Below are 26,817 nucleotides of genomic sequence, written 5' to 3'. Positions count from 1 at the left end.
CCTTGTACAGCAATTTTACTCGAAAACCGCCGAAAGGTATGCAATGTTTAAACACTAACTTTCCCGTTGGTCGTGAAAAATTTCTTCGAAAACTACCAGTTTTTGAATGTATAATACCAGGAGAGCAACCACGGAAGAGGTAGCTCCTGGTACTACGCCAGAAGGTATGCAATCAACTTGCAATGCAATGCGCCGTAAGGTATGCAATGTTTATACACTAACTTTCCATACAAACCGGCTGTTTTCAGATTTCCGATACCAGGAGAGCATGTTTTTCAAGAGGTAACCTGGTACCAACCGAACGCACAAATCGCGCGCTTCCCGGTAGTTGCAATCCCAAGTTGTTGCATGTAAGATGTTGCATGCCAGATGTTGCGCAACATATGTTGCACGACATATGTTGCGCGACATATGTTGCATGTCAGATGCTGTGCAACATATGTTGCGCAACATGTGTTGTGCAACATCATGGTACTCGGCTAGTACCAGGTGTCACCTCTTGAAAAACATGCTCTCCTGGTATCGGAAATCTGAAAACAGAAAACCAGTTGGTTTGAAAATTAATAAAATGTTACCTCCACGCGTGTTCTTCGCTCCTGTTATTTTTTCGATTTTCGGGATAAAATTTCCGTCCGATCGAAATATCCGATCACGGGTGGTAAATATGCTGAATTTGATGTGAAAATTAATAAAATGTTACATCCACGCGTGTAGAGCTTTTCATTCTCACACATAGATGACACTGTATCTAACCGAGCTTATCATTCTTACACATAGATGGCACTATAGCGAAAAGAGCTTTTCATTCTTACACATAGATGACGTCTCCGGGTGATAAACATGCTGAAGTTGGTTTGTAAATTAATAAAATGTTACCTCCACGCGTGTTCTTCGCTCCCGTTACTTTTCCAATTTTTGGGATAAAATTTCCGTCCGATCGAAGTGTCAAATCACGGATGATAAACATGCTGAATCACGGGTGATAAACATGAAAGTGTTTATCCCTTGCCGGATTGTGTTTCAATCGAAAACGATTTCAACAAACGGGAAAGCGACGAACCTAATATAGCACCAATATCTAATAACAAAAGTGACATGTGTGCAGCGGCGGATCAAACGGTAGGCGGAATAGGCGGTCGCCTAATGCCGCGCCGTGTTGGGGGCCCCAAACAATTTGTGCCGTTTGTGCGAGTTTTGGAAATTTAGCAGCAGAGTTAATTTATAGCACAAAATTTAGTTAAAAAGGTAAAAATTGATCGAAAATATCTTTGGTATATCGAAAATATCTTTGGATTTTATATATCCTTGGTTGTTTTATATTTATATTTGTTTTATATTTGTTTCTATTTGACTAGCTATATCGGCCCGGTTACATGACTACGCAAGAGAAGTATGCAGTGTATTCAAACTCTTTCTTCTTTATCGGCACGACATCCTCAGGATATTGAAGCCTACCATTTCTGGCTTTTTTTAGACGATTATATGAGATACCAAACGAGCCAAACAACGTCACGCTGAACATGTCAATATAGTCCCCAAAAACCCTGCAATAATAGCCAACGTGTGAGAAACTCTTCGATCACGCGCAATGATAACACGTGAGAGCGGATCAGCAATATGCATACTGGAGGGGAATTGATGTCAGCTCCTATTTTGGATGCTCTCTTGGTATCGGAAATCTGAAAACAGCCGGTTTTGTATGGAATTTCGTATCAGCCGAGGGTACGCAGTTGATTATCTCAGTTGTGCATACGCTACACATAGCCACACAAGGCGATCATACCGAAGAGCAAACAGTTCCCCTCGCCTGAGTAAAATGTGGATACAGATCACACACGCTACACATAGCCACACACGGCGATCTTATCGCTCGAATGGGGAGAGCGAGATCGGCTGCCGATGCTAAATGCGAGCACCGTGTGATAAGCCTCCCGCGTGATAAGAGAGGTATGCGAATGAGAGAGGGGATTCTTTACCTTGAAGAGAGCGATGGTGTGCGATGCAGGGTTCGCGTCGTATGTATTGACAAGCCGTACTCGGTGTTGCTTTGTTCGGGAAAAGCTATATGCGTTGACAAGTCCGGTAGAGCTATCGAATGACCGTCAAATGTTGTTGCTGGCAACAATAACTTGCCAATGATTATATTATATTATATTATATGATATATTTGAGACAATTATATGAGATATCAAAACGAGCCAAACAACATCACGCTGAACATGTCCAAAAAGTCCTCAAAAACCCTGCAAAAATATCCAACGTAGGGGAAACTCCTCTCTCACGCGCAATGATAACACGCGAGAGCGGATCAGCAATATGCATACTGGAGGGGAATTGATGTCAGCTCCTGTTTTGGATGCTCTCTTGGTGTCGCAAATCTGAAAACGGCCGGTTTTGTATGGAATTTCGTAGCAGCCGATGGAAAGTTTTGGCGAGGATGCCGTTCCATCCACCTTCCTTACCCTAGCGATCGCTCTCGCGGGTTTGATGGTATGCAATGCAATACGGATGGGGAAATTTATGCCACGCCTAGTTTACACTAGCGATCGCTCTCGCGGGTTTGATGGTATGCAATGCAATACGGATGGGGAAATTTATACCGCGCTGAAGATGTCATCTCTTGAAAAACATGTTCTCTTGGTATCGGAAATCTGAAAACAGCTGATCTGTATGGGATTTCGGATATGCACTGTTTTCATCGACTGGTGGAGATTTAAACGCATGCGCAAGTCACGAAAATAATGTGCGTGGAACGATCGACATGGTGCGGATAGAGTTCTTAAAACAGAATGTTCAAAATTATCCACGTTTATTAAATAATACACCCCCATTATACTTACGTATTATTTTATCAATAAAAAAAACTTTCGGATGGTGCTTGTTGCGAAACGAAAATCGCGAATTTAAGAGTCGAAAGACAATAATTAATTTGCAATGCTGTTAGTAATTTCAGTTGTGTTTCATTTGTTTGTTTGTTCGTTTATTTATTACACTCTTGGCTTTACAACAAAGTATGTATGGTTTGTTTGATATGAAGGTTCCGCCCGCAATGATCCGACAATCCAAGGACAATCCGTACGAAAGATGTTTTGTGGATCGATCGATCGACGCGCGACAGGAACCGATTCTTGCACCCGGACTATCATAGGAAAATTGAACAAATGTGGTTGCAGATCATTTCAAGGGCCTCAATGTCCTCAACCCCCTCCCTCATCGTTTTTAAAATTAGAGGCCCCAACTATAATTCTGCCCTGGGCCTCCAAGGGGATTGATCCTCCACTGCATGTGTGATATACAAGAAAGCAAACGGCAAAGAAAAGGTAACATGAAAACCAGTTATTATTTCTTCAATATTACAGAAAATTTATTTGTTTGATAGTATCATAATATTTATAGTTATGTTCAAATTAATATTACTTTCATATTTATATGTTGTTTTTTTTCGTCTTCTTTATTTATAGCCGTGTGTGAGTGTGTGTTCCTTTTTTTGCTCCATTATGTTTGCTGTTGCTCTTAACCGCGTGTTTCCTTTGCTGCTATTTGTTCTCTTTCTCTCGGTGTGTGTTTGGATTTGTGTTCGTTCTTCATTCGGTTATCAAATGTTTTTGCAACCCTTTAATCTGACATGTCATTCTGTTTTGTATCCTGTACAGCCCCATTCGCCACTTTGTCCGAAATGGTTAGTCGCTTCTGTGCCGGTTTTTCTTCAGTTTGTTTTGATTGTTTTGTTAAGTAAACTACAACTCTGTTGTACTTGCGTACTGTGTAAAAAGGATGCTGTTATGCTGTTACGTTCTTCCCGGAAAACAAAACACAATTAACAACGCAACACACACACACATACTTACACGCACGCACACACTAGTAGATCATGAATCCAACGAAATTGGATGCTACACACTTTTCCCGTTTTACATTAATAATTCGATTTCATACAAAAATGCTACTTCTCAACTTAAGCAACTAAATTCGTATGAGTTACAGTTGACAAAAGACACAAAAAATTATCTATATAGATGAGGATAAGTTAAAAAAAAATACATTACATTTACTCCAAATGGAACTTAGAAATAAACGAACAACAAATGGGTTGAATAAATGATTTAAATGTTTACCACTGTTTGCACAGGGTGTTTCGATTGTTCGCGTGTGTTTCCGCAAACTATACATACAGAGCAAATTAAATGTCTTCAAAATAAAAACCTCCCACATACAACGTACGCCGTGTTTGCATTTGCACGTGTGTTGTGGATCTTTTTTTTCTCTATTTCATAGTTGTGTCTTTCTTTTCATCTAGTTTCACAGCATTTGCAATTATGAACCCTTTCCTGTTGTGTTGTCTCTTGTTTACATTTGTGTTTTTTTTTACACTCTTTTGCCTCACTGTCTTATTTTCGTTTCATGTATTTTTTTGTTGTTGCGCACAACGCCATCTACGCTGGGGGATTAGATGTTTTCGGGACTTTGTGTTTGTTCTTGGTTTTACTTAATTTTTGCTCAAGCTATATTTGTTTTTTCTACAACTTTCGCTTTAATTGTTATCTCGTTTGTTGGCTTTGTTTTATTTAAGATCTTTACACTTTCACTTGTTTTGCCCGGTAACGCCAAGCTCTGTTGCATAATTCGTTCATTATTTTGTTTTGATCGAATTGTTTTGCTTTTGTTTATGCTGTTAAAATTTTACTAAAACAATAATTGTCATTATCATGATCTATTTGCGCCACCTTTTCGGTTGATTATAATTGAAGAATGATGGGAAGGATTTTTTTTCCGGGTTGGTAGTTTCTTCCTATCCTAAACCGTTCGATCGTGCTCTGCTTTTGTGCCGTTCTAGATCTTGGAGGAGTAGATTCGCTGAGAACCGCGGTTCGGTTCGGACCGCAAGAAGAGACTGCCTTTCATGTTTCTTTTTTTTTGTGTTTTTGGTTGCTGATACTGTACAAAAAAAACCGTATTTTTTATTCAAAAAGTAACAATTCCAAACGTACAAAATAAAAGTGTACGGCCGAGTACACTCCGGGATAAGGTGACTTTTCACTGTTTGGAGAAGGAAATGTCTTGAAACGAATGTGAATTGTATACTAGATTAAGTTAGCTTTAGTTCTAAGCAATACGGCCTGGCCGTTCTTCTTGAATAAAAAAGTAAAAGTGTACAGACGAATGTTAATGAAAAAACAAGCAGCTATTGCCGTTCACAATTAGCATTGTGTAATTTGGAGGGATGAAACCAGTTTTATCGGGCCGGGCTTGGTTTTCGTTCGAGTGCAACTGGGAAGCTTTTGCTGGGAATCAATCACAAACGCCCTCAAAACAAGGAAAGGCACGAGAAATGGGCGGCAGCCTCGCAAAAAGGAAATGATTTAAATAATTTAAATTTAAAGCTGAAAATGTACACTTTACAAGACATAGCAGCAGCTATGGGAAGCAGACCATTTTACAAGGTTACAAATTTTACAATAAAACACATTACTTTTGCCTTTTTGTTGTCCTTAATTTTCCGGGCAAAACGGTTGGTTTTGTTTTTTGTTGTTTGCTTGTGTGTTTGAAACAAGTGTGACTTTCCATGGGAACAAGGGTTCCATTTGCTTTGAACATGTTCACTATGTCCTTCGCATAGTCGAGACGGGATTCTGATGATGTGTGAAAGGGAGTATTCGGAGATTGGAGATGAAAGGAGCAGAAGGGAGAAGAATCCGTAGTGTGGTGCAAGTAGAAAAAAATCACAGTTCCATTGTTGGATAATTTCATACAAATTATTTCTCTCGCTTAGCGTTAGGAAAATCCTCTCTATCTTTCTCTCTCTCTCTCTCTCTCTCTCGCTTTATGTTGTGTTAATTTACAGATAATCAGATTCAGGGGATGAGTTTGCCAGTGCTCTAATGGGGATTTCTGTCTCTGATCGTGAACACAGAACTGCACGTCTGCTGTCCCTTTGCCGAGAGAGCCCAAACCGAAGAAGATTGCATTGGTTTTTTTTATGTGTTTTGCACTATGTTGTGTTGGGATTTTACTTTCTTGCCCGTGTTTCTTTTTTTTTTCTTTTGTACAGTTAAAAACAATTTATACACATTGTGGCGCTTGTCAGCTCGGGTGTGAGATCAGCTGTGCAAGCCGCGAACACGATTATGGGGCGCCTACGCTCGTTTCAGAGTGATCAGGTAAGCGTTGATCTGCCACCGACCGATTCGTTTTCCAGCACACAGAACGTACAAGGGCACACGCACGCACGAACACAGGACACGCGTTTAGTTGCGGACGCACTGGTTCCAAACATCAACAACTCGCGATCAACGGAAAGGGTTTTCATTGTTATAAGCGGGGTTAAAATCGTCGGGATCCTTGAAAGCATTCGGTTAAAATTACAACAACTTTTGTTTTACAGAAAACCGTGTCCGCTTCCTCGTTCCTTTTGTTTTGTTTCGTTTTTGAGAGTTTTCCTCAAATGTTATGTTACACATTAGCACTGTACATATCACACGTTTGTCCGAGGATCGATCAACCCGGGGTAGGTTTCGAAGCGGATGGAGAATTTGTTCGTTTGTTTTGCAAATCCGTGATCGTGTGTGTGGGTGCGTGCTTGCATGTTTAGCTGCTTATTTTGTCCTCACCCTTTGTTCTGGGGGCCTCGGAAAACAATCTGCTTCGCCCTGCTACACCCTGGCTTCGGATGTATTTGCGACTTGCCCTTTCTGAGTGTTTACCGTGTTATTGGAGTGAAGATGATTTCTTATCTTTCTTTTGTACAATTTTTCACACAATTTCGTTTCCTGGCTTAGCTATTTAACAAAAAAAAACCCCAAACGAATGAACACAAAAACGATTATTAGTTCCGAACATTCTAACGAATAATCAAAGGCATCGTGACGAGTTTCGGTTGCGGTTTAACTATGCCAGTTTTCGATTAAATTTACAAATACAAAACAATTCGGAACCACCGAATGTCGTCCAATGCAAGATAAATTTATACAACGTAAAACTTGGACGTGCGCTCAAAAACTCAAAATGCAATACTGTTTGTGTTTGTTTGTGTGTCAAGCATAATGCAGTTTGTCGGTGGCATGTGATTGGTGATTCGGCCGCGATCTCGTTTAATCCGTTTAATTTTATAACAAAATTTACACGTACTGGTTTTGTTTTTGTACAAGAATAAGAGTTCCGCCACCCTTCCTTTTTCCAGCTTGATGTTCTTTAGGATGTTCTCTTTGTTGGGCTAACTGGATAGGTGGGAGGAATGCCTCTTCGATCGGAGTCGGAACTCCAATTATCAAACAACTGTTATCGCAGCCTATTCTCTCAAGGTAGATGCCGATAAACAACTGACGAAGGCGCTCCTTTTCTATTTGATAGAGAAAAATAAGCTTATGGGACATGGCAAGGAATCCTCCCCGGAAGAGGTCTTGCTGTAATGCCTCAGAAAAGGCGACCAAACCACTGAGAAACAGTAAAATGCATCCAAGGGCGTCATGCTGCAGGCTCAATCACTCCTGCAGCTACACATTCCACATCAACGCTTTCAAGGCTTGTGATTTGAGCTTCTTGGATTAAAGAGCTACAGAAGATTCCTCAATCCATTCCGGAATTCCCACCTCAAGAGGTGGATTTTCTTTACGTGAGCCTTCAGTGTTGCTGCACTACATTACATAGTCCCCAAAGGTTCAGTTTGGAATACTTCTCCACAGCGAGCACTATCCACCCCATCGATCTCTTCCCGTTTTTTTTAGCTCCCTTCCGTTCCTACCATTGCTGTTCATTATAGAGAAAACAAATCTAACCCGAGAAACCCCTGTGATCGCGCGATCTTCTTCATGCCCGGCATGGTGTGTTGTGTAGTGTAGTAATATACACTTTCTAAAGACTTTTCTGTGTGTGTGTTTGTGTGTGTATCTTTGCTTAATGATGTCTACTTTACAGCATAATTTTACACGTACTTTACCTCCAAGTGTGTGGTGGTGTGTGGGTATCGAGAGTGTAAACAGTGATCGTTCATTGTTGCAAAAGGATCAGGAACGTTCGAGGTGTTCGGGTTTTTTTTTTTACACATTCGCACTGGTGTATGCAGTAGCTTCCCTTGCTTATGGATGGGACATGGTGTAACTGCGGCTGGGCATTGTCATTTGGATGTTTTGCTACAATTGTTTGTGGGTGGTAGCGTAGCGTGTTAGTTCTTAGATCGTTCTTCCTATCGCTCAGTTCTGTTCCAACCATTTACGCTTGCCGTGAGAAACTATTGTTGTATTTACATTGACCACTATTGCCTTCGATTGATCGCTAGTTTTGCCGGTGTAATAATGCTGCTGTTGGATTGATTTTATGCGTGTGTTTGTGTGTGTGTGTGTGTGTGTAGGTTTTTTCAATATTTTTCACCTAAATTGTGTTGTCGTTGCGTTTTTTTGCCTTCGTCGTGTGAATAGTGTTGCTTTGGTGGTTTGTACAAAGTATTATACATACACACGCGCATATTATTTAGCATCGTTCAACATGCGTCTTGTCCCTTAACTTGAAGCTTCATGTCATTTTTTTGTGTGTGAGGTCTTTTTTCTTGGTTTTGCTATTTCAAAATGGAACTGCGTCTGTCCCATTGCTAATATGCATGTTCTTACAGGGGGAGGACGCACGACCCGAACACATTGCAATTAAGTCACTCACTCACACGCGCGTGTGCTCGATCATACATAAAAAATAATCTTTCTAGTTTTACACCCCTCAAGTTCTAACACAGTTCCAATGGTCGTAAAACATATGTTTTGCGATATAGTATTATATTTACGAGGGATTTCTCTACAACTTGTGTGTGTGTGTGTTTTTTTGTTGTTGCTGTTGTATCTAAGAACTCTAATTTACAATCAAACACTATTCAAAATGCTTCTTTTTACGGTCACCGTTTTGTTTTTTTTCCCAGCTGTTGTCTAGCTTTTCTGTTTTGTTTATTTTTTTATTACCAACTTTTGAAAATTGTTTAAAATTTGAAAATTTTACGCTGCCTATCTTTCCGATACTGTCACCATGCGAATAATGATCGTTAGCGAGGACATTTTTCCGTCGCTTCTATTGTTGGTTTGGGTGAAGTTTTCGATAATTTACTGTTTTTTTGCTGTCGTTATGCGTGTGAAATACAATTTTTGTTTCGTTTGCTAACGGTTTGCCTTCCTTCTATGTAGCATTTCCATACGCTTTGTAATGGTGAGATAAGGAATGAGAGAGAGAGAGAGGGATAGTTAATTATTTTATGTTCTATTCGCCGCTAGAAACGTTGCACTAAGTGTGTGTTTTCATGAGGGGTTGAGTAGTATAAAATAACTATGTAAATTTTGTACAGCGATATACAACTGGAACATTTGCAGTACAGGGGTTTGTTTTGCATCGCCGGTATTTTGTTTTTACTTCTTTTTTTACTAAACATCCCGCGGATTCATGTTTATACCGCGAGCCTCCTCCTATGCACGTCTCACTAAAACAGTATATGCACAACTTATAAGCTGTCTATATATATATATTTATATAAATGTATAACGGGGGGAGGAAATAAATTGGAAGTTAATTCATATCAAGTTCTAGTTCAGTTTCATAGTTTAGTGAAGCAGTTCCGTGTCATGCTTCCCTCTCTACCAGCAGCATGAATGTTATTTTTCTTTAAATTGGGATTATGGGTATTTCATCAATTAATCCATATTTCATGTTTTCGTTACTTTTTTACTGCCCCAATAGCAGGTTTTTTTTCTTCTTCTCCATCAAACAGTTTTTTTTTATATTAAATTCTAGAAAATCGTTTTTCTAAGAAAGTCTATCCATTATGAGGAATATTTATATATGAATTCGTGTGAGAATTGCTATAAGACCCCCCTCTCCCCCCAAACACATACACCCTCACGGTGTGTGTGTGTGTGTTTAATAATTGTTTTAACATAGCACAAATATTATTATGTATATGTATGTATATTGGTAGTTATGCATTTATAAAGCAACATGTAAACCCCATCAAGTAATAATGGTGAACGGTGCGGCACGGTGGCATGATGGTAGCGGCGTCGGTCTTCACACGATCGAACCGGTCCAATCCCCCGCGTACACAGGACTGACTATCCAGTTACGAGTAGATAGAGTCACAGAAAGCCAGAAATGGCAGGCCTCTAGACCTCTTGAGGTTGTTGTGCCGCGATAAAGAAGCAGAATAATGGTGAACACCCATCGAATGAAAGGGCAGTAAATTTTATAAAATTAGGCTTTCTGCAATAACTCACACACACCCAGGAAAAGGCATGCTGCAAAAGTGTGAGAAAGATTTATGGTTATAGTAGAAACAAAAAAATCTTCTATCAAAAAATTGTTCTACTCGTAGTGGGTTTTGCTTTTTGTTTTGTCGCCAAACAAATGCATATGTTCTTTTGCTAATTTTACACCACTTCATTCTCATTAGTTATCATTTAAAATTAAAATTAAAGTATACATGCACGTGTCCGTTGGAGTGCAAACACATACGTAAATAAATTATATCAAAGTAATGTTCAAAAAAGAAGCGGACAATTTTTCAGCTAGAGTTGATATACTCCATAGACAATCTATGAGTACACGTTCTGGGGATACAGCATTTAAATTGATTTCATTCGCCCGAATATTTCGATTAGAATGTTTTACAATGAGTTTTTCAACCATACTGCCGATTCGTTTCCCTTTTTTCCGTCACGTCTCTATGATGCGCCAAAATCTCTGTCAATTTCATTGCAACTTTGCATCCGACGATGTGTTTGCTATTCATTTCGGCCGCATTTTCTATAAAAAGACACACACACACACTCGATTTCTCGTTCCCAGGTTGTGTTAAAATTCTCAAACTCCAGTCTTGGCTTCATTACCCCTTTCGTTCAGCCCTGCTACAAACGATCACGTTTGAATAATTTTACGCTGCCACAGCAGGCTGTTACATTATGCGTGAGTTTCCGTTACGTTAACAGCTCATAACTATACGTTAGTTAATTATATTACTACCACGATAAGAGCTAGGGACTACGCAATGTGCTTAAAAATACACAGTTGTTGTTTCCATATCAAACGTACGATTATGAAACTGTATGAAACTATTCACCTTCGCTTAATGGTGGTTTGATAGCTAGAATAAATACCATCATGAACCATGTATCACGTCAACCGACGCGCATTTGCAGCAATGCTAATGATGATAAAGTTTGCCGTAATACAGCGCACGGCACGTTTGCCCCCTTGTTACTGTTGTGTGTGTGGGTATGTTCTGGTATGAACGATAGATATTACAATGTGAACATTTACGTTTCATCAGCGTAAATGTTGTCCTTTGCTGGTTGGTATTTGTAAATGGATCGAGAAAAATCTATTGTTTTCAAAATGATTAAATTAGAGAAGAGCATATATCGTTGCGTTAATTGTTACACTTCACGTAGCTTGGATCTCTGTCGAGTGTCTAGGATTTTCTAATGCCTATCGCGTTGAGTTGTAAATGATGAAGGAGAAGTAAAAGTAAATGAGTGTTATCATCACCATCCTCGATAGCTAAATGTATGTCTGGAAAATGTGCCTTTCGCTACGATGGAGCTCAAAATGTTAGATTAAACTAAACGCTTACCAAAGCGGGCACACACATCACCAGCACACGCACTACGTAAATACTACGTTGGACTGGGATGGCAGTTAATTGTTTCCTTACGTTTTCTTGCTTACGTAAAACTATACTACGTTAATTCTAGCACGCCAATCCGCTTATAATGACCATACACACTAGGCAGTCATACCATCCACCAAAAAATGCTGCAACGTGTCACCATAGCATCTGCCGCTGGTTTTTTTTTGTTGCGTAGCAGCTTGTTTTCAACGCGCTTCGTTCGTTTACTGATAAATGGTTTCAATTTGAAAAAAATCACGTCTGCTTTTCTGATGTGGATGTGACTGTATTTTTCTTCCTTAATTTTCTTGAAAAAATGATCCCTATGCCAGCTTCTTCCTAGTAATAATTAAAAATAATCGATACTGCCCACTGCTCACGGCTATATATAGCTATTAGCAGTATTTTGCTACAACTACTCAATCTTTCCCAACCATTGTTCGATTGTTGCTTACTTTTGAATGTACTTAAAACATGCTAACATCAAACATGGGCACACGCAATGATGCTCAAGAGATTTAAACCCTTTTCCTTATTTGCATGGTCTATCATCCCCCTCGTAATGGAGAGTGAAGCACAAGTTTTCATCACGCTTAATAAGGAGGAATTATTGTTTCTATCAAAACAGTGCCGCACTAGTCCCTAGTGCCTCAGTATCGGAGCATTATAAATGTGAAAATTGTTTAAAAATTTTCTTGCAGTGTTTTGTTGTTGTTCCCTGCTATGATATTCATCGTATCATAAATACCGATACAAATTGCTAGAAGCAGTTGAAGAATAGATTTTAGCTCTTCACTCTCTAGTGGAATGCTGCTGCTTCGAATCCAATCCATTCTATAACAATTAGATTGTTAGCGTTAATCTTCCTTGCAGCTGCTCCTCGTATCTTCGATCGCAGTGCCGAGAGTAATTCCATCAATTAAAGTGTCTGCCGACAGCGAAACACCTACCACAACAATTAGTAAGCTCCGTGTTGTTTACATGTACCACTTACTCCCCAACATGGTTGCCGTACTTCCAATATATAGTTCTGTACTTTATACTTCGTTTAATCGCGAATGTGCGCGTGTATGGTTTGCTCTAAATATTACATTTACGTGTACTCTTATTCACTACAAACAATTGCGCATTGCAGTGTGCTGCATTTAACGCGTTGCTTTAGGGTTGGGATTTAGCATGGAATTGCAAGCAAATACTCACATCGCATGAAAGGGTACAAACGAAACCAAAGGACACAAGTACAATCCCGTTTTAAGTTCCACGGTGAACCTGTGTAAGTGTATTTATTCCACCAGGTTCGTCCAATTGACTCGAAACGATGTTTTGCTCTCAAACATATATGAACAAGAGTTACTAGTAGGAAACATTTCTCTCACATCGTATAATTTCCCCCCAAAACAAATGTTGAACCCCAAACATTTGTGCAGGAAATGAATCATTCAACTAAACAGTACATTACTTACATCAAGAGATTTATCAAACCATGCGAATGCGTTGTTTTGTTTTGTTAATGTTTTTTAACATACGTAGCGCGCACATGGGACGCATTTGCTTACACAGGTTTTCGCTATTTGATCATCGTTGATCGTTAATTTACTTTCTCCACTATCGTTTCGTTTCGTTTATAGAATTGAGATCGAACACCGTACAAAAAATAAAAATGTACACAAAATATATATATATGAAGGGTGACGCACAAACAAACAACACGTATAAACGATACTACTAGCACTCAGAAGCTCTACATTCGCTGGTGAACTGCACTATTCGTTCGAAAGCGAATATTTATTCTGATTTCCTATTGTTGCCCCCATTTGTGCATTTGTGATTCTATATACGCCTATTCAATGCAAAATCTTAGTAGAAGTATAAGACGGTAGTTATTACTTGGGTCCAAACACAAAAGTTTTGGGATCATTTGTAAAATGATAATGATTCGACCATTTACACCCATTCTTAGGTACTAGGGCTTATGCTGTTAATAAAGGGGAACTCGAACGTAACCGCTAAGTATTCGAAAATAGCGAACAATACATATTTACATTCTATCTAGCTGTTGTAGCTTTCTCAACTGTACGTGCAAACGTGGTCAACCTTACATAACTCCATTTGTTGGAGGACCGATCGGGCGCAGAGCAGCGTTGGTGCCGTTGCTGTTAACAGCACCACTCACGCTTCCGTTGTTGCTTCCCGTCACGCCGGCCACAGGATTACAGTTGCCAACAACAACACCGGCAGTACCTGCTGACACCGTAGCACCGTTCGCGTTGGTTCCATTGTTTACAGTGGTTCCGTTCGTGGTGCTACTGGCAGTGAGCTCACCGTTAGTTCCATTGACACTGCTGCTACCGGCACTGCCAACCGCTGGACCAGCTGTACCGTTGGCATTGGCACCGGTGGCAGAACTAGCGGCAGAGTTTCCAGCTCCGCCGGCACCACCTCCCGCGAGGGAATTTGGTGTCTTGAGCGAAAATTTGTCTAGCTTTGCAATAATGTGCTTGCCGTATGTATACTTTTTCAACGAATTCATGTGCGGTCGAATCTTATGCAGCAACACTTTGCGCTGCGTCGGCTCCGACACGTCGATCATCTTCTGTACCACGTAATTCGCATACTGATCCTTCATCATGACGTGAAGTCCACTGCAAAACAAAACAAATAATGTATAGAATGATTTGCTGGTACAAAAGTTCCACTATAAAAATGATGATCAAACGATGGTAAGGTTCAACCAATGTGTGGTAAAGGTTGGCAATTACTTACGCGTCATTGAATGAACACACTTCCTCTATCAGTAGTGCGCGTTCTGCACGTGTGGCATGCGTGACACATTTTTCCACCACATTCGATGCGAATTTGTGTTGAGAAAGAGTCAACACTTTACCACGCACACTCGCAATCAGTGCAGATTTATCCTCGGGCTTTCCATGCTCTGGAAGTGATTAAGTAACAAGCATTAAGCATCAGAAAAAGTTCTGCCAGAACCATATCAATGTGCTGTATGTTGGCTACCTACCCAATACGTGCTGGATGACGTAGTTTCCGTACTGATCCTGGATCAGCTGTTCGGTGTTCGCGTGCAGTTCGGCCAATATCGGTGCCGTCTGTTCCGGTGTGCAGTGCTCTAGTATCCTCTGAATCACCCTGCAACCATACGGATGTGTGCTAAGCGAGTACACCTGATTGCGGAATGCATCTATAATGAACTGCAATGCAACCGGATCGACGCACTCGATGCACTTCTGTACCACGTGGTTGCCATTCTGATCCTTCACGCACTTGAGTACGTGCCCGTCGAGTTCGCGCACAATTTCCTGCTGCTGTTCCGCCGGAATGCTTTCCAGTGCCTTCTGTATAACCCGGCAACCGTACATCTGCAATGCTAGCGGCAATACGTGACCTTTGACTTGCTGCGCGAGTGCTTGCTTTTGTTCCGGTGAGCCAAACTCGAAGAACTTCTGGATGACGTAATTGCCAAACACGTCCGTCATTAGACTGTAGGCTGCCCCAAGTATTTCGTTAAATACGAGCTGCTTCTCGACGCTGATCGCCCGCTCCAGCTTCTGCTGAATGAAGCGCGATCCGTGCTGATCCTGCGAAAACTCCACGATGTGATTGGTGAGATCGCGCAGCTGCAGGTTCGGGTAGCGCTGATTGCGGAAGTCTTCTAGCAGGCGCGATCGGCCCGGCGGACGATCCAGACCCGGTGCTGCGCCCGGTACAGCTGGAGCAGTTGCGGGAGCGGCGGTAGGCCGTGCCACTGCACTCGAGAGTCGCGATAGGATTGCCTGAGCGGCACAGTTGTTCGACCCAAACATGGCAGCATTGGCAGTCGAGATACCGGGCACGAGACCGGGATTTACCTGTCGGAATTTTGTCTCCGCACCGGGCGCACGGCTCGTCACCAGCGCGCCGAGATTCGATACCGGTGGTGGTGTGAGCGAAGGTCCTAGCGGACTAGCCGAGGCGGCCGCTACCGTACCGAGACCGCTGTAATTTCCAGCACCGACAGGCCACTTGCGAGCTGCAGCTGAAGCAGCGACGGCCGCGGCAGCATTCATCGCCATTGTGTTGGTCGAGGCACCCGAGGTATAGTCCAGCGATGGACTGAAGGCCGATGTGTTGCGATCAAACGAATCCCGACGTGTGGTCAGGGATGATGTGTTCAAGGCACCGAGTCCTGTTTGTGAAAAGCAAATGATTAAAATAGAAAACAAAATATTATTAACGTTTCATGTTGTTTACGAGTAATTGGGAAGAAAGTTACTTTTTATTTGATTAGATTTAGATTTGAAGAAGCATATCATCGCTTCTTCAATCCTGTTGTTGCACTCCATAGGGCGACTGTACGGTGTGAATAGTGGAACTACCTTACTCTCATCTCTTCAAACTGAGAATAAAATCTAACATACGGCTGTTCTTCGTTCTGGCTATCGGTGAACCTTTACCATCACATCTTTAGCCTAACTTTGCAGAGGAGATTGCGTATGAATGCGGTATTACACGCATACTTAGTTATTTTTCTACAGCATGATAGTAGCACAGCAACAAATTCGAATTAAAACAACACAAAATTATGTTATTGTTAAATAAATGACTATAAAATTTTTAATTTAAGAAACTGCAAAACCCGATAACACACATAATTTCATTTCCAAATAATATTTAAGATTTTTAATTGTGCACTTTGACTCATCGAGAAAAATTTGAAGTGTGTTAAAGCGCTTGTTCCTGTGCGTGTGGTAATGCACATAACTAGTGGTAATGCACGAGAGCGTGAGCGAATTAGTGAGCAAAAAGGACTCACACACTTTTCTTGCTTTATCGAATTTAAACTACGCAGCACAACTCAAACAGGCACAACCATTATGTTGATGATATGCGAAATGTTAAACTGTACGAAAATTAGGCTACGCGCTTTAATGAGTGATTGTTGATCACTACTACAAGGATAGAGTAATCAAGATCGAGTAAGAGACATTGCAGCACTGCCAAAGGATACTACTTAGGACACGTAACAAACTATCGGATGATCGTTATAATAGCTTCAGAATTCATATCAAAAACAAACCAAAGAAAATGAGATGTTTCGAGCAAGTATTTCGCCTTGAAGTAGAAATATTTCATCACTTCTCGTTTAATTCACCCAATTGTTTACCACGACAAATACCGAAGATTTCTTCGTTCTCTTCTGCAAATCTGACAAAAATAATGATTAGACAGGAATTAATTACCTCTACAACATTTCCGTGACGGAATGCCGATCAACTCATCCGCTCGCCTTTTCAAATCGTGCAAACGGTATCCGACGAAGCGGAAAATTTAACAAAACCCCCAAACCCCGTCCCGAATGCTTGACAGGAAACCGGATAGATAGAAAAGACATCCTTCTTACAAACAAAACCGGAACAGATTGGGGCCTGCGGTCAATCTGGGCGAAAAAAACGGAACGTTTCTTAAAGCACCAATTTCGTCACGATGATTAACATGGACCACAACGGCACACAACGGCAATATGCTTTCCTCTCAGTGTACCAACATTATTACCAACAACAGCAGTTCGCAGCGAACGAACGGACTGTTAATCGATTTTATGCAATCGACCAACAAGCGCCTTAGCTGCATTTCTGGCCAGCCCCCACACCTCGTGGTGGTGGGTAAGCCGGAAAGAAAACGCTGTCACTCAAAGGGGGGAGCTGTGGACCAAACTCCCAATCGCAAGCCCTCGATAAAAGGAAAGACAGACAATTGACAGCGACAGTTTTGTAAGGAATAGTTTGTCGCGATTGGAAATTGGAACGGTCGGTGATCTGCTGGGAAATGTGTTCATGCTCGAAAGAATCGTTCATTGCGAACGCGATGGAGCTTAGTGTGAAAAAAAAACACAATCCAGAGATTTGTGTAACCAGGTAAGCTTTTAAACAGTTTTCCACCCATTCACGTTGGATTTACGTGTTTCTCTATTTGTCTATGCTTCTGTAATAGATAACCACAACCGCAAAGATCAATATAGTACGCTCTGGATACCTCTAACGGGTCCATACGAAATAGTTTAACCATCTGCGTTGAGAGCAAGAAGCATTATAGTTAGTTAGGTACAATTGACCAATTGAGCTTCTAATTTTGCATAACTTGCCAATCACTCAAACATGGAAAATGAATGCAAGTTACCGCATCGATTTATCATCAATCCTTTTGCCAACGAATGCAACAGTTTCTAAAAAAAAATCGATTCGCCCCATTTTGAGAAGAAATAGAAAAATGTGACCCATTTCTCGACTTTTTCAAGTAGAAGTGGAATACGCGGAGATGGATATGAAAATCAACTTTTTGAGCTTTATCACGGTGCAATAGAAGTAGTGCAAAGCATTCTCAACTTACTCACTCGCAAAACCTTTTCAAAAGCGTCAAACAAGAAAGCTTTCTCGCTCTTATTAACAATTAAACTTCCGAAACCTCCTCTATTGTAAAGTTTTAATAGTGCGCCACATTTAATGTGATTTCAACACACTATCTACGACAATATGCACCGAGCGTACAATCGATTCGCTGTTCCGTAAGCTTTTTCTCGACGTACGCAGTTGGTACTGTTGGTTCCGCAGAGAAAGCAGCAAAAAATCAGGGCAAGAAATTATTCTCCTGCCGTTCGAACTCGGTGCGGTGTAAAAACAGTAAACAGACAAGAGAAATTTTCCACTTGTCTGCGATATCTCTAATCGTGATAGCGTTTATTTGTGTCAGAGTCAGATGGCAGATGTCATCCATCTAGCATCATCAAAACCTTGCTACAGCTGTATCTGTCGTTGAAACGACTAATCGTTTTGAAGATCATCTATCTTATTTTAATTCAAACAATCGTATTCAACATAATGCAATACAATTAACGTCCAACGATTCACCTTGGAACGTTGCTTCAAAATGCAATTCACGCTCGTACCCTGTGTGAACCTCAACTACGTCAGTAACATGAACATGAGGCAGTATGAGAAGTTAACGTAGGAGGAACACTTTAACACCCCCGTATAATAATCGGTTTAATGCAGCCCGATCGTTCAGATTTTCCAGTGCGCGAATGAAGTGACAACGGCACGCTATCTTTCACTCTTAGTGCAGGGAAAACCTTTTTCCAGCTCGCAACAAATTATCTCTTCCCATTGGGCTGTCCACACCACTTACAATACACCAACGATGGTACGATATAATGATCACCGAGTGTTTGGTATGTTGGGTGGGAGATATAATTCCATTTTTTTTAAATTATACCACTACGAATGCATGGCACAGTTGGTGCTGCTATCTGCACTGCACAAAACCCCCTAGGGGCGATAAGGCGCTCCCCGCAGTGTTTGCATCAATTTCCTTTCCATCCATGTCGAGCGAGCGGTGGACAGACAGAGTAATAACCGGCAAGGTTAAGACGAGCGAAGCAATCAAACCTGATTGATGGAAAATTGTACCCAGAGAAACTTGATCTTCATTCTTGAGTGCAGTGCAGTGTATTTTCTTTCTGCCGCAGGGAAAGCGCGGGAAAGCAAGCAAGGGCAAGACGATTCTCGTCCGTATGCCCCAACTGATGGAAAGCGATTGTAGCGACCTGTTGGTGTAGTCAGGTGAAGCCCCCAGGAACCGGGAACAACAGCGGCTTTCCCTGTGTTGTGTCTCTATGTAGCTGCACATGCTATGCGCGCCCTATGGTTTCTATCTTTATTAACCTACATTACTGATCGCGCATATCATGTTGTATCAAACGTTACACTTTTTTAATGAAAGCTTGTAACTTAAGAGATTTTCGAAATTTCTAAATAACCTTCAAATTTAAGGATTCATAGTCCTGAAGAAAGCTATAAAAATTCAAGGATCTTTATGTTTATGATTTAAAGCCATACTTTTTATAACTTCTGCAATTGCAGTTTTTTCTTATTGACCCTCCTATGAACACAACCTGTTAGCGGAATAAAACATGGTATACATATGACACATCCCTGATATTAGGTGAATGTTTTGAACTCTTCACTGGAGATTAATATGACTGATTTTACTCAAAAGATAAATAAAATGATGGACACAATAAATAAGCGAATATTACACTAACAATCGAAGTTACAATGAAAAATTATTTGCTAGATTTGTTTGCTGCAGGTATGTATTACAAATGTACACAATATCATTATTACACGCGATTTTCGTGGCTCGGTTGCATTTGATTGTCCCCGTTGAAAAATGCATATTAAACATATTTACAAATCGCGATTGCAATTAAAATTTTAATTAATCCACCAAAATGCTGTTGCGCTTTCACAGAGAGAAAGTGCGTTTCGAACAGTTTCAACAGTCGAATGCTTTAATATGATTTAATTTACACACAGTAAAGAAGTGAAACAAAACAGACATAATACACACATCCGGATGTCTTCTGCTATGTACATACCTCCTACGTTGGATCCGTTCTGGGCCGAGTAGACGTTCTGCTGCGCGGTCTGTGGCTGCGGAGGATAGATCGGGGGCGCTTGGGGAGCCCGTGGACCAGCTGCGCCCGGCGGTACCAGAACCGGCGGGGCCGGACTGACGAGCCGCATCGGCGTTCCGGTGCGTGGTCCCATCACCAGCGAACCGCTCGTGTCGTAATATGCCGATATCACCTGCACATCCCCATCGTTCGCGTCATTATCGTGATCGTGGTTCGGTTTTGTACATGTGGGATTGTATTATTGTTGGTTGTATATTTTTGCACATGGGCCGGCACGGGGCAGCATTTAATGGTGGTGTTGGAGTGATTGTTGTTTAATTTGTTTTGTACACATACACACAGACCCATTCACACACATACACACGGTTTGTTGTCACAAGGTTTTGTGAGTTGGTTTGCCAGAAGTAGGTACAATGGAACAACGATGGAACGGCGCATTACAGTGGAAAAGAAAACAAATATAATGAAGGAAAGAGAAAGAGAGAAAAAGAAAGGAAAAATGTACAATTTTTGTATTATAATGATGTATTAGCAATAGTTTCTATGATTAAACATGTACATAATATACTATACTGAATACTTAGAATTTAAAATTTAGAACTTACTTAGAACATGCTGTGTGAGAAATTGGAAACTGAATGCTCTAAGCGTATTGAAATTCACGAATGTTTTTTAAATCGTTTTAAGGAACTTAATGATTGAATCGTATGATTAACCGTATAATTGAATATGTTATTCGTGAGTAACATGTCAACTGTCGAGTACATAATTTATTTTCATCAAAATATGTTATGAAAAATGGATAAGTACGACGAACCACACAGGAAAGAGATTTTGAAAGTATTTCACACGGTTACGGAGTGTACCATATTACATTAGTTATTGGTCGAAGTTTATAACTGCACCGAACGCATGACGAAGGGACACTAATCAAACAAAATGTTATTGATTTTACGTCTGTCCATTAGCTTTCATGTGTGGAACCACCAAACATCAATCTAGCAGAGCAACTTTGTTAACGAGAGAGCCTATAACATAGTCTATTCTAACAAAAGCGTCAACAATAGTGTAATTTTGTATTGACATCTTTTTTTTTGTACATTGACATCTTTTCAGTAACAGTAATTAACTCTTCCGCTAATCCTACATCCCTTCTGGATGCCCAAAACCATGACGACTAAAAATGGGAATATTAATGTTTTATGCGCCGCACATTAGAACTTGCTTGCGGGTTGGCATATTACAAGAACTTCGGACCGGTGTTGATGGAGAAGCGATACTTTTAATGCTTTCATCAGGAAGAAAAGAAAAGATGAACTATCTATAACCGGCAGGTTGTACGGCATATCACGACAGGTGAGCATGCTTTCGAGAATGTCTAGTGCTCTTTCGGGCGATGGAGGATTGATCGAACAATTTAGGGTTGGGTTTGGCATGAGTGGCCGGGGTTCATTAAAGTCGACACGCGAACCCGAATTCACTCGTCCAACCAAGGGGGTGAAAGAAATACAGTGATACAGTTTTCTATACACAAACACAAAACTGAAAGAACCTTACTCTCGAGAAAGAAGCCAAAGGAAAAGAGGTCACCATCGCGGCTATAGCGAGTGTTCCCCGGTTCGCCTTTCGGCGATCTTGTCTAGGTTTCTGCACACAAGCACGGCAATCGCCCTACGGTTTGCGGGAAGAACGCGAAGGTTCCAAGGGATCCTGTGGAACCGAAGTTACGTTCCTTCCTTTCGTACACCGGAACGGAAGAACGCAAACGAACGGAAGCCATTGAAGATGGAAACATTCTCAGCGGCTAACCAATTGTCGCGCTACTTCCCGTTTCTTTTGAAAGCGCACACAGTAGAGATCACTGATTGCACGCGAATCGCTAGCGAGCTCGCTCGCAATTACCAAGCAAAGTCCGTCGCGGGTGATAATGAACGAACCATTGTCGTTGCAGTGGAATCTAGGCTTGGGCATGAAGCACCGGATGACGGTAACCCCACAGGGAGCTGAGTGGGTATTGGATAAAATGTAAGTAAAATTATAATGAACTTTTCCCCTTTTCCAGCTCGGCAGTCTTCCTGTATCGCTCGATTCCTCCCTGTATCGGAAGTAAATTTATCGTCACAACAAAGTGTACCGGCATTGAGAGCCATGCGAATGAAAAATGTCAACCATGGTGATTATTTTAATACATCACGATATTTCTGGAACAACTACTTGGAACAAACACTTGGCTCCGTGTGCAAACCGAAAGCTACAAATTAATTAGCTTTGCTTAAGCATGCAATCGAACGAGATATCAATAAAGCTAGTAAGAGAAAATTTTGCATGTGATTTCGTAACAAACAAGTCTAATTCGGCCAATATCTGTTGCAATATTGGCGTGCCAAATCTTTGTGGAGCTTTACAGTTCAAATGCAACGCACAAATTCAGCGCTAAAATAGAGACAGCTACCTGACAGCAAATGTTGAACTTGCGCGAAGAAGGCAACTATTAACAAGCGGCCAGCATTCCACGCCTTATCATCGAGACCCAGTGAACTAGAGAGAGAGTCGAACGGGTGGGTAACAAGTTTTTCCACAGCCGTCTGTTGTAATGGGTGACCGACCACCATCATGAAACACATTCAGCGAAGAACCAGTTACTTACTTTCGCTAGTTAGGTTTTATGGCATTTGTGCACCATCAACCGGACACCTTTGATGGAGGTATTACGGTACACAGGAAAGCTCTACGGTCAGGTTCGCTTCGATCGATCGAATACATCTCCCACAGCAACACCTACCTATCGCAGTCTTTCCTAAGCAGGTTGAACGTTATATGTTAATTGATGACGGCAATATCCCAGCCCCATACCAGTCACACGAAACTGCTACCGAAAAAAAAGTAATCCAGCCGAGAATGTGCGGGTGCTCTAATAATAACAATGTGTGTTTGTGTGTATATATGAGGAACGCTCCCTGTTTAGCATAAGAGAGCACGATCTATGACCCTCATCAGCCCGCAGGGCGTAGGCAAACGGGCCCTTTTACCTTGCTGTTTTGCTACCATTATTTCGCTTTCACTTTTAATTTCCCCGCCGTTGATGGATTTGCCAATAAGAATTAAATTACAACAATCCCGGACAGGGTACGGAGGGTGCGTGCAACACCGGTGGCGGCGATGTCGCCGGTGTACATTACGGACAACCAATATCCAGTCAACACGCAGCGACCGACCTTTTTTCTTTGCCATCGATCGCTGAACTGTTACTGAACTGGCGACATTCTCGTTGGCCAGTTTTATATACGCAGATTGGGGCCGGTGTGTTGCTGGCCGAGCAACGTCAAACGCTTTTGCTGGTGGTGGGTTGAAGGTAAATGACCCAACCCAATTTTTGTGCTGTTGAAAAACAAAAAGCACGTGACCAGGGAAAATTCCTTACGAATGTACGGACTTTCGAAAATTGAGTTTTCCATTTCAATATTTCCTTTTGTTACGATTAACCGCAATCCATTTTCCACTGCGTGACCACCTGGTAGTAGGGCGACCAAAATTTAGTTGCGGCTGTAGTGACGTGATTGGGACACAATTTCGATACGCTTTCACTGAAACTACTTCGGCGATGAGGGTGACCGTAATGCGTGTTTTTTTTTGTAATTTTGTTATTGTCGATGTTAGTGGAAAAAATACACATTGTCGCAAATTGTCTAAATAAGTTCACGAGTCACACGTTGAACTTTGATGAACCTACAGAAACTCTTCCTCTACGCTACAGTACTTCTTTCTCTTCGATCTCTTACGATCTAATGCAATGGGATGTGATTCCATTGCAGTAAAGACAGCCCTGAAGAAATGCAAAACATCATCACGATGAAAGCAAACTCTAATTGGAGCCATAACGTGATGTCCGGCCATTTCTGACCGTGACCATCATCAGCGTCCAGAGATGGATGGCCAGGGTCACAAGATGGTACTCACATAATGCTTGTCTACATGTTTTGCTCTATCTCTCTCTCTATCTCTCGTCCCAGCACGACCGTTACGGCATGGCTGTGTAAGAGTTCGTGACCGCGATGACGCGATCACCCGGGAGTAGCAGTGTATACCGCCACATCCCCAAAGAAAAACCTGCTTTCACCTGTAAACCCGTAGATGATGCTCAACCAAAAACAAGTATTACAAATTTTCTTTAAAAAAGGGTATCACTAAAAGGCTGATAGGCTCGTTTCACGGTTGCTTTTGAACAGTATCATCTCGCAAATAATTTTCCTCTCAGGCAGTCGCTGTTCTGAAAACCTGAAGCCCCTGATAAAGCATTTTCTTTCAAGCGAATTAAATCATCGTCGTCCGGTAGAAAAAAAAACTTTTCCGACCTTCATTCCGACCGGCGTACATTATGTACACCCGCCGATGGTGGTGAATGACCGGGAACGCGACAACCATTCGCCAAAAGATGGCCGATTATGTACGACGTGTGCCTCCTCTTTCGCCATTTAATAACTCTGGCAGCTGGGACGGGAAGGAAAAAGCTTTCGTTGCAAGCCGTGGTGCAACTGCCCCGGGAGGGGGGGGAGGGGTAACTTCCTGTGGGGAACGGTGGGTCTGCCTACCTGTGGGGATAATAGCTTGGCCAACCGCGAAACCCCTCGTACGCTCGTGACGACGTGCGGTGTTACTTTATTAATGCTCGCGTGCACAGACTTGCGTCTGGCATGAGTTTTCACACAATCTTCAACGACGGTGCGGTCTGTTTGCATCTACAAACTCCCAATTGCGTTAGGGAGTGTTGTGGTATTGTGTTAATGAATCATTAATACCAATTAGCTACACAGCTACCAGAGAACCGGGGTGAACCATGGCTGGGCATGGTTTCCATTTCAGCTCGCTTCCGAGCACGGTTGGCTGAACGAACAGATTGACTTTCGGGTTTGAGGGTTGAGATTTACCTATGCCGGCAGCCCTTTTCTCCTCAAGAAACTCAAACACCGATTGCCGAGCATCCAGGTGCAGCGGCATAATCACGTTAGGGGTTGGCGTAAACTATTCATTAATAAATACATCAGCTAACTTACTTCACTACTGCTCCCACACTGTGCGGTGGTTGCAGCGAAAGAGTGCCGCAGGCACTTCGCATTTCTAAATGAAGGTCGGAGGTAGCTAGAATTTACCCAAGTTACATCGGGAGGAAGGAAGGAAACGGGCACAAGTTTTCCAACCGTGGTCGGTGCATCCATTTGCCCACCTTTTGCCGACAAGGGAAATGTATAGGGTGACAGGAAGTCGTTTCCAAATTCAATACCGGAAAGTGGATGAACTTAATGGAACTTAACACCAAATACTTAATTAGACAACTGTATTTTAGGCATTCCAAACGGCGGATTGAATTCTACACTTATAAACGTTTCACTTTGCGGCATAAAATGCACAACTTAACCGCTAGTTTTGTTCACGAGCGACCACTGGACGGGAAGTTCCCGTCGAAGTGTGAGCATCAACTGATTTGGGTGCGGACATGGTACCGTTTTTATATTATTTCTTGGACCATCTGGCTTCTCATATGTGTTGGTATGAGTGTCCTTTTTTCGCAAAATATTTCTGTGAATTCCTGTCCTTTTGTTCGAGTTTTATCGAGTCTCTTGTTTAGGTCTACCAAGAAACAAGGATCTCATTGTTCTCGATCTCGCTACCCAACTAACAGCTTGTTTAATACGCACGATTCCCCCTAGGTGGCGCATTTCGTGTCCTAGCTAACATTTTACATATTTACCCAGGGCGTTCTGATCGACACAGTATAATACCGAATCATGGGTTCGTAATTTGTCTTATTCAAGTATTGAATAATACTTACAACGAATTTAATTCGTTACAGTACGAAAACTACATTATGTGCGTGTTTTTTCACACATTTTATTAGCTAACATTTTAGATATTTAGCCAGGGCGCTCTGATCGACACAGTATAATACTTTTTCGATACTCTTATAGTACTTCTTCCATGTATCGATATCGACAACGCACAGCAAAAAGAAGCTTTCGCTAAGGAATATTATTATTATTTTATTTATTTTTTTCATTTCAACTGCCTGGCCGTATCTAACTAAGGAATATTATATAGTAAAAATATTTAGCTTTGCTCGTTACTCGCAAAATTTGGGAAAAGGAATAGTCGCTATAAACGGTTTGTCCGTACATTAAGCTATTCAAAAACAAAACCACCACAAAAACCAGAATTCGACACAGTTTGTCGATGTCGATGTAACACTTCATCATGGTCATAATTAAACATCATTCAGGAAAACCAGCGCATCCATTGAGGTGTACGCAGAATTTTCGATGCTGCAAATAAGTTTGCTCTCCGAGCCATCCCGTGAAGTGTCTGTGGACCGCAACGGAAGTAAGAGTGTATGAGAAATGAGAACATCCATTCTATGGAACTATCGGCCAACCAAAAAAACGAATGCAAACAGATGAAAAGCTTGCAAAACTACATCGACGAGCTGGTATACCAAGAGGAAGTAAACGGTAGACCGCCGTATTTTGGGGGGCATGGACGTTTGGTAGACTTAATCCAATTACTAAGTTGTAATTATTTTACCCATTGCGGTGGTGGTGATGGTAACACCGCAGCCCAGTACTATTGAAACATTCGCAAAAAGCAGGAAGGCCCAGAGCGTTGCGTTTCCAGCTGACCAACATGAACTTTTTTTTTTTGGTTTGGAAAATTCTTTAGCGTGAAATGTTTT

At 41.5% G+C, this 26,817-nt stretch overlaps 1 protein-coding gene across 3 annotated transcripts in view; it reads right to left on the bottom strand.

Moving 5' to 3' along the window:
* Positions 1 to 8,853: 8,853 nt before the first annotated feature.
* The window catches only part of LOC128299038 (maternal protein pumilio), a 104,792-nt gene continuing 86,828 nt past the window's right edge, over positions 8,854 to 26,817 (bottom strand). For all 3 annotated transcript variants that reach the window (XM_053034876.1, XM_053034874.1, XM_053034875.1), the window contains 4 exons: positions 20,058 to 20,268; positions 14,646 to 15,809; positions 14,393 to 14,561; positions 8,854 to 14,271 (listed from right to left, as the gene is read on the bottom strand). In XM_053034876.1, coding sequence (XP_052890836.1) covers positions 13,725 to 14,271; positions 14,393 to 14,561; positions 14,646 to 15,809; positions 20,058 to 20,268 — 2,091 coding nt within the window. In that variant the 3' untranslated portion in view covers positions 8,854 to 13,724. The remainder of the gene's footprint in view (positions 14,272 to 14,392; positions 14,562 to 14,645; positions 15,810 to 20,057; positions 20,269 to 26,817) is intronic.

Source organism: Anopheles moucheti, chromosome 2 (genome assembly GCF_943734755.1).
Source record: "Anopheles moucheti chromosome 2, idAnoMoucSN_F20_07, whole genome shotgun sequence".
Classification (NCBI taxonomy): Eukaryota; Metazoa; Arthropoda; class Insecta; order Diptera; family Culicidae; genus Anopheles; species Anopheles moucheti.
The sequence above is the reverse complement of the archived record's forward strand: the minus strand, read 5'-3'. Positions and strand labels throughout refer to the sequence as shown.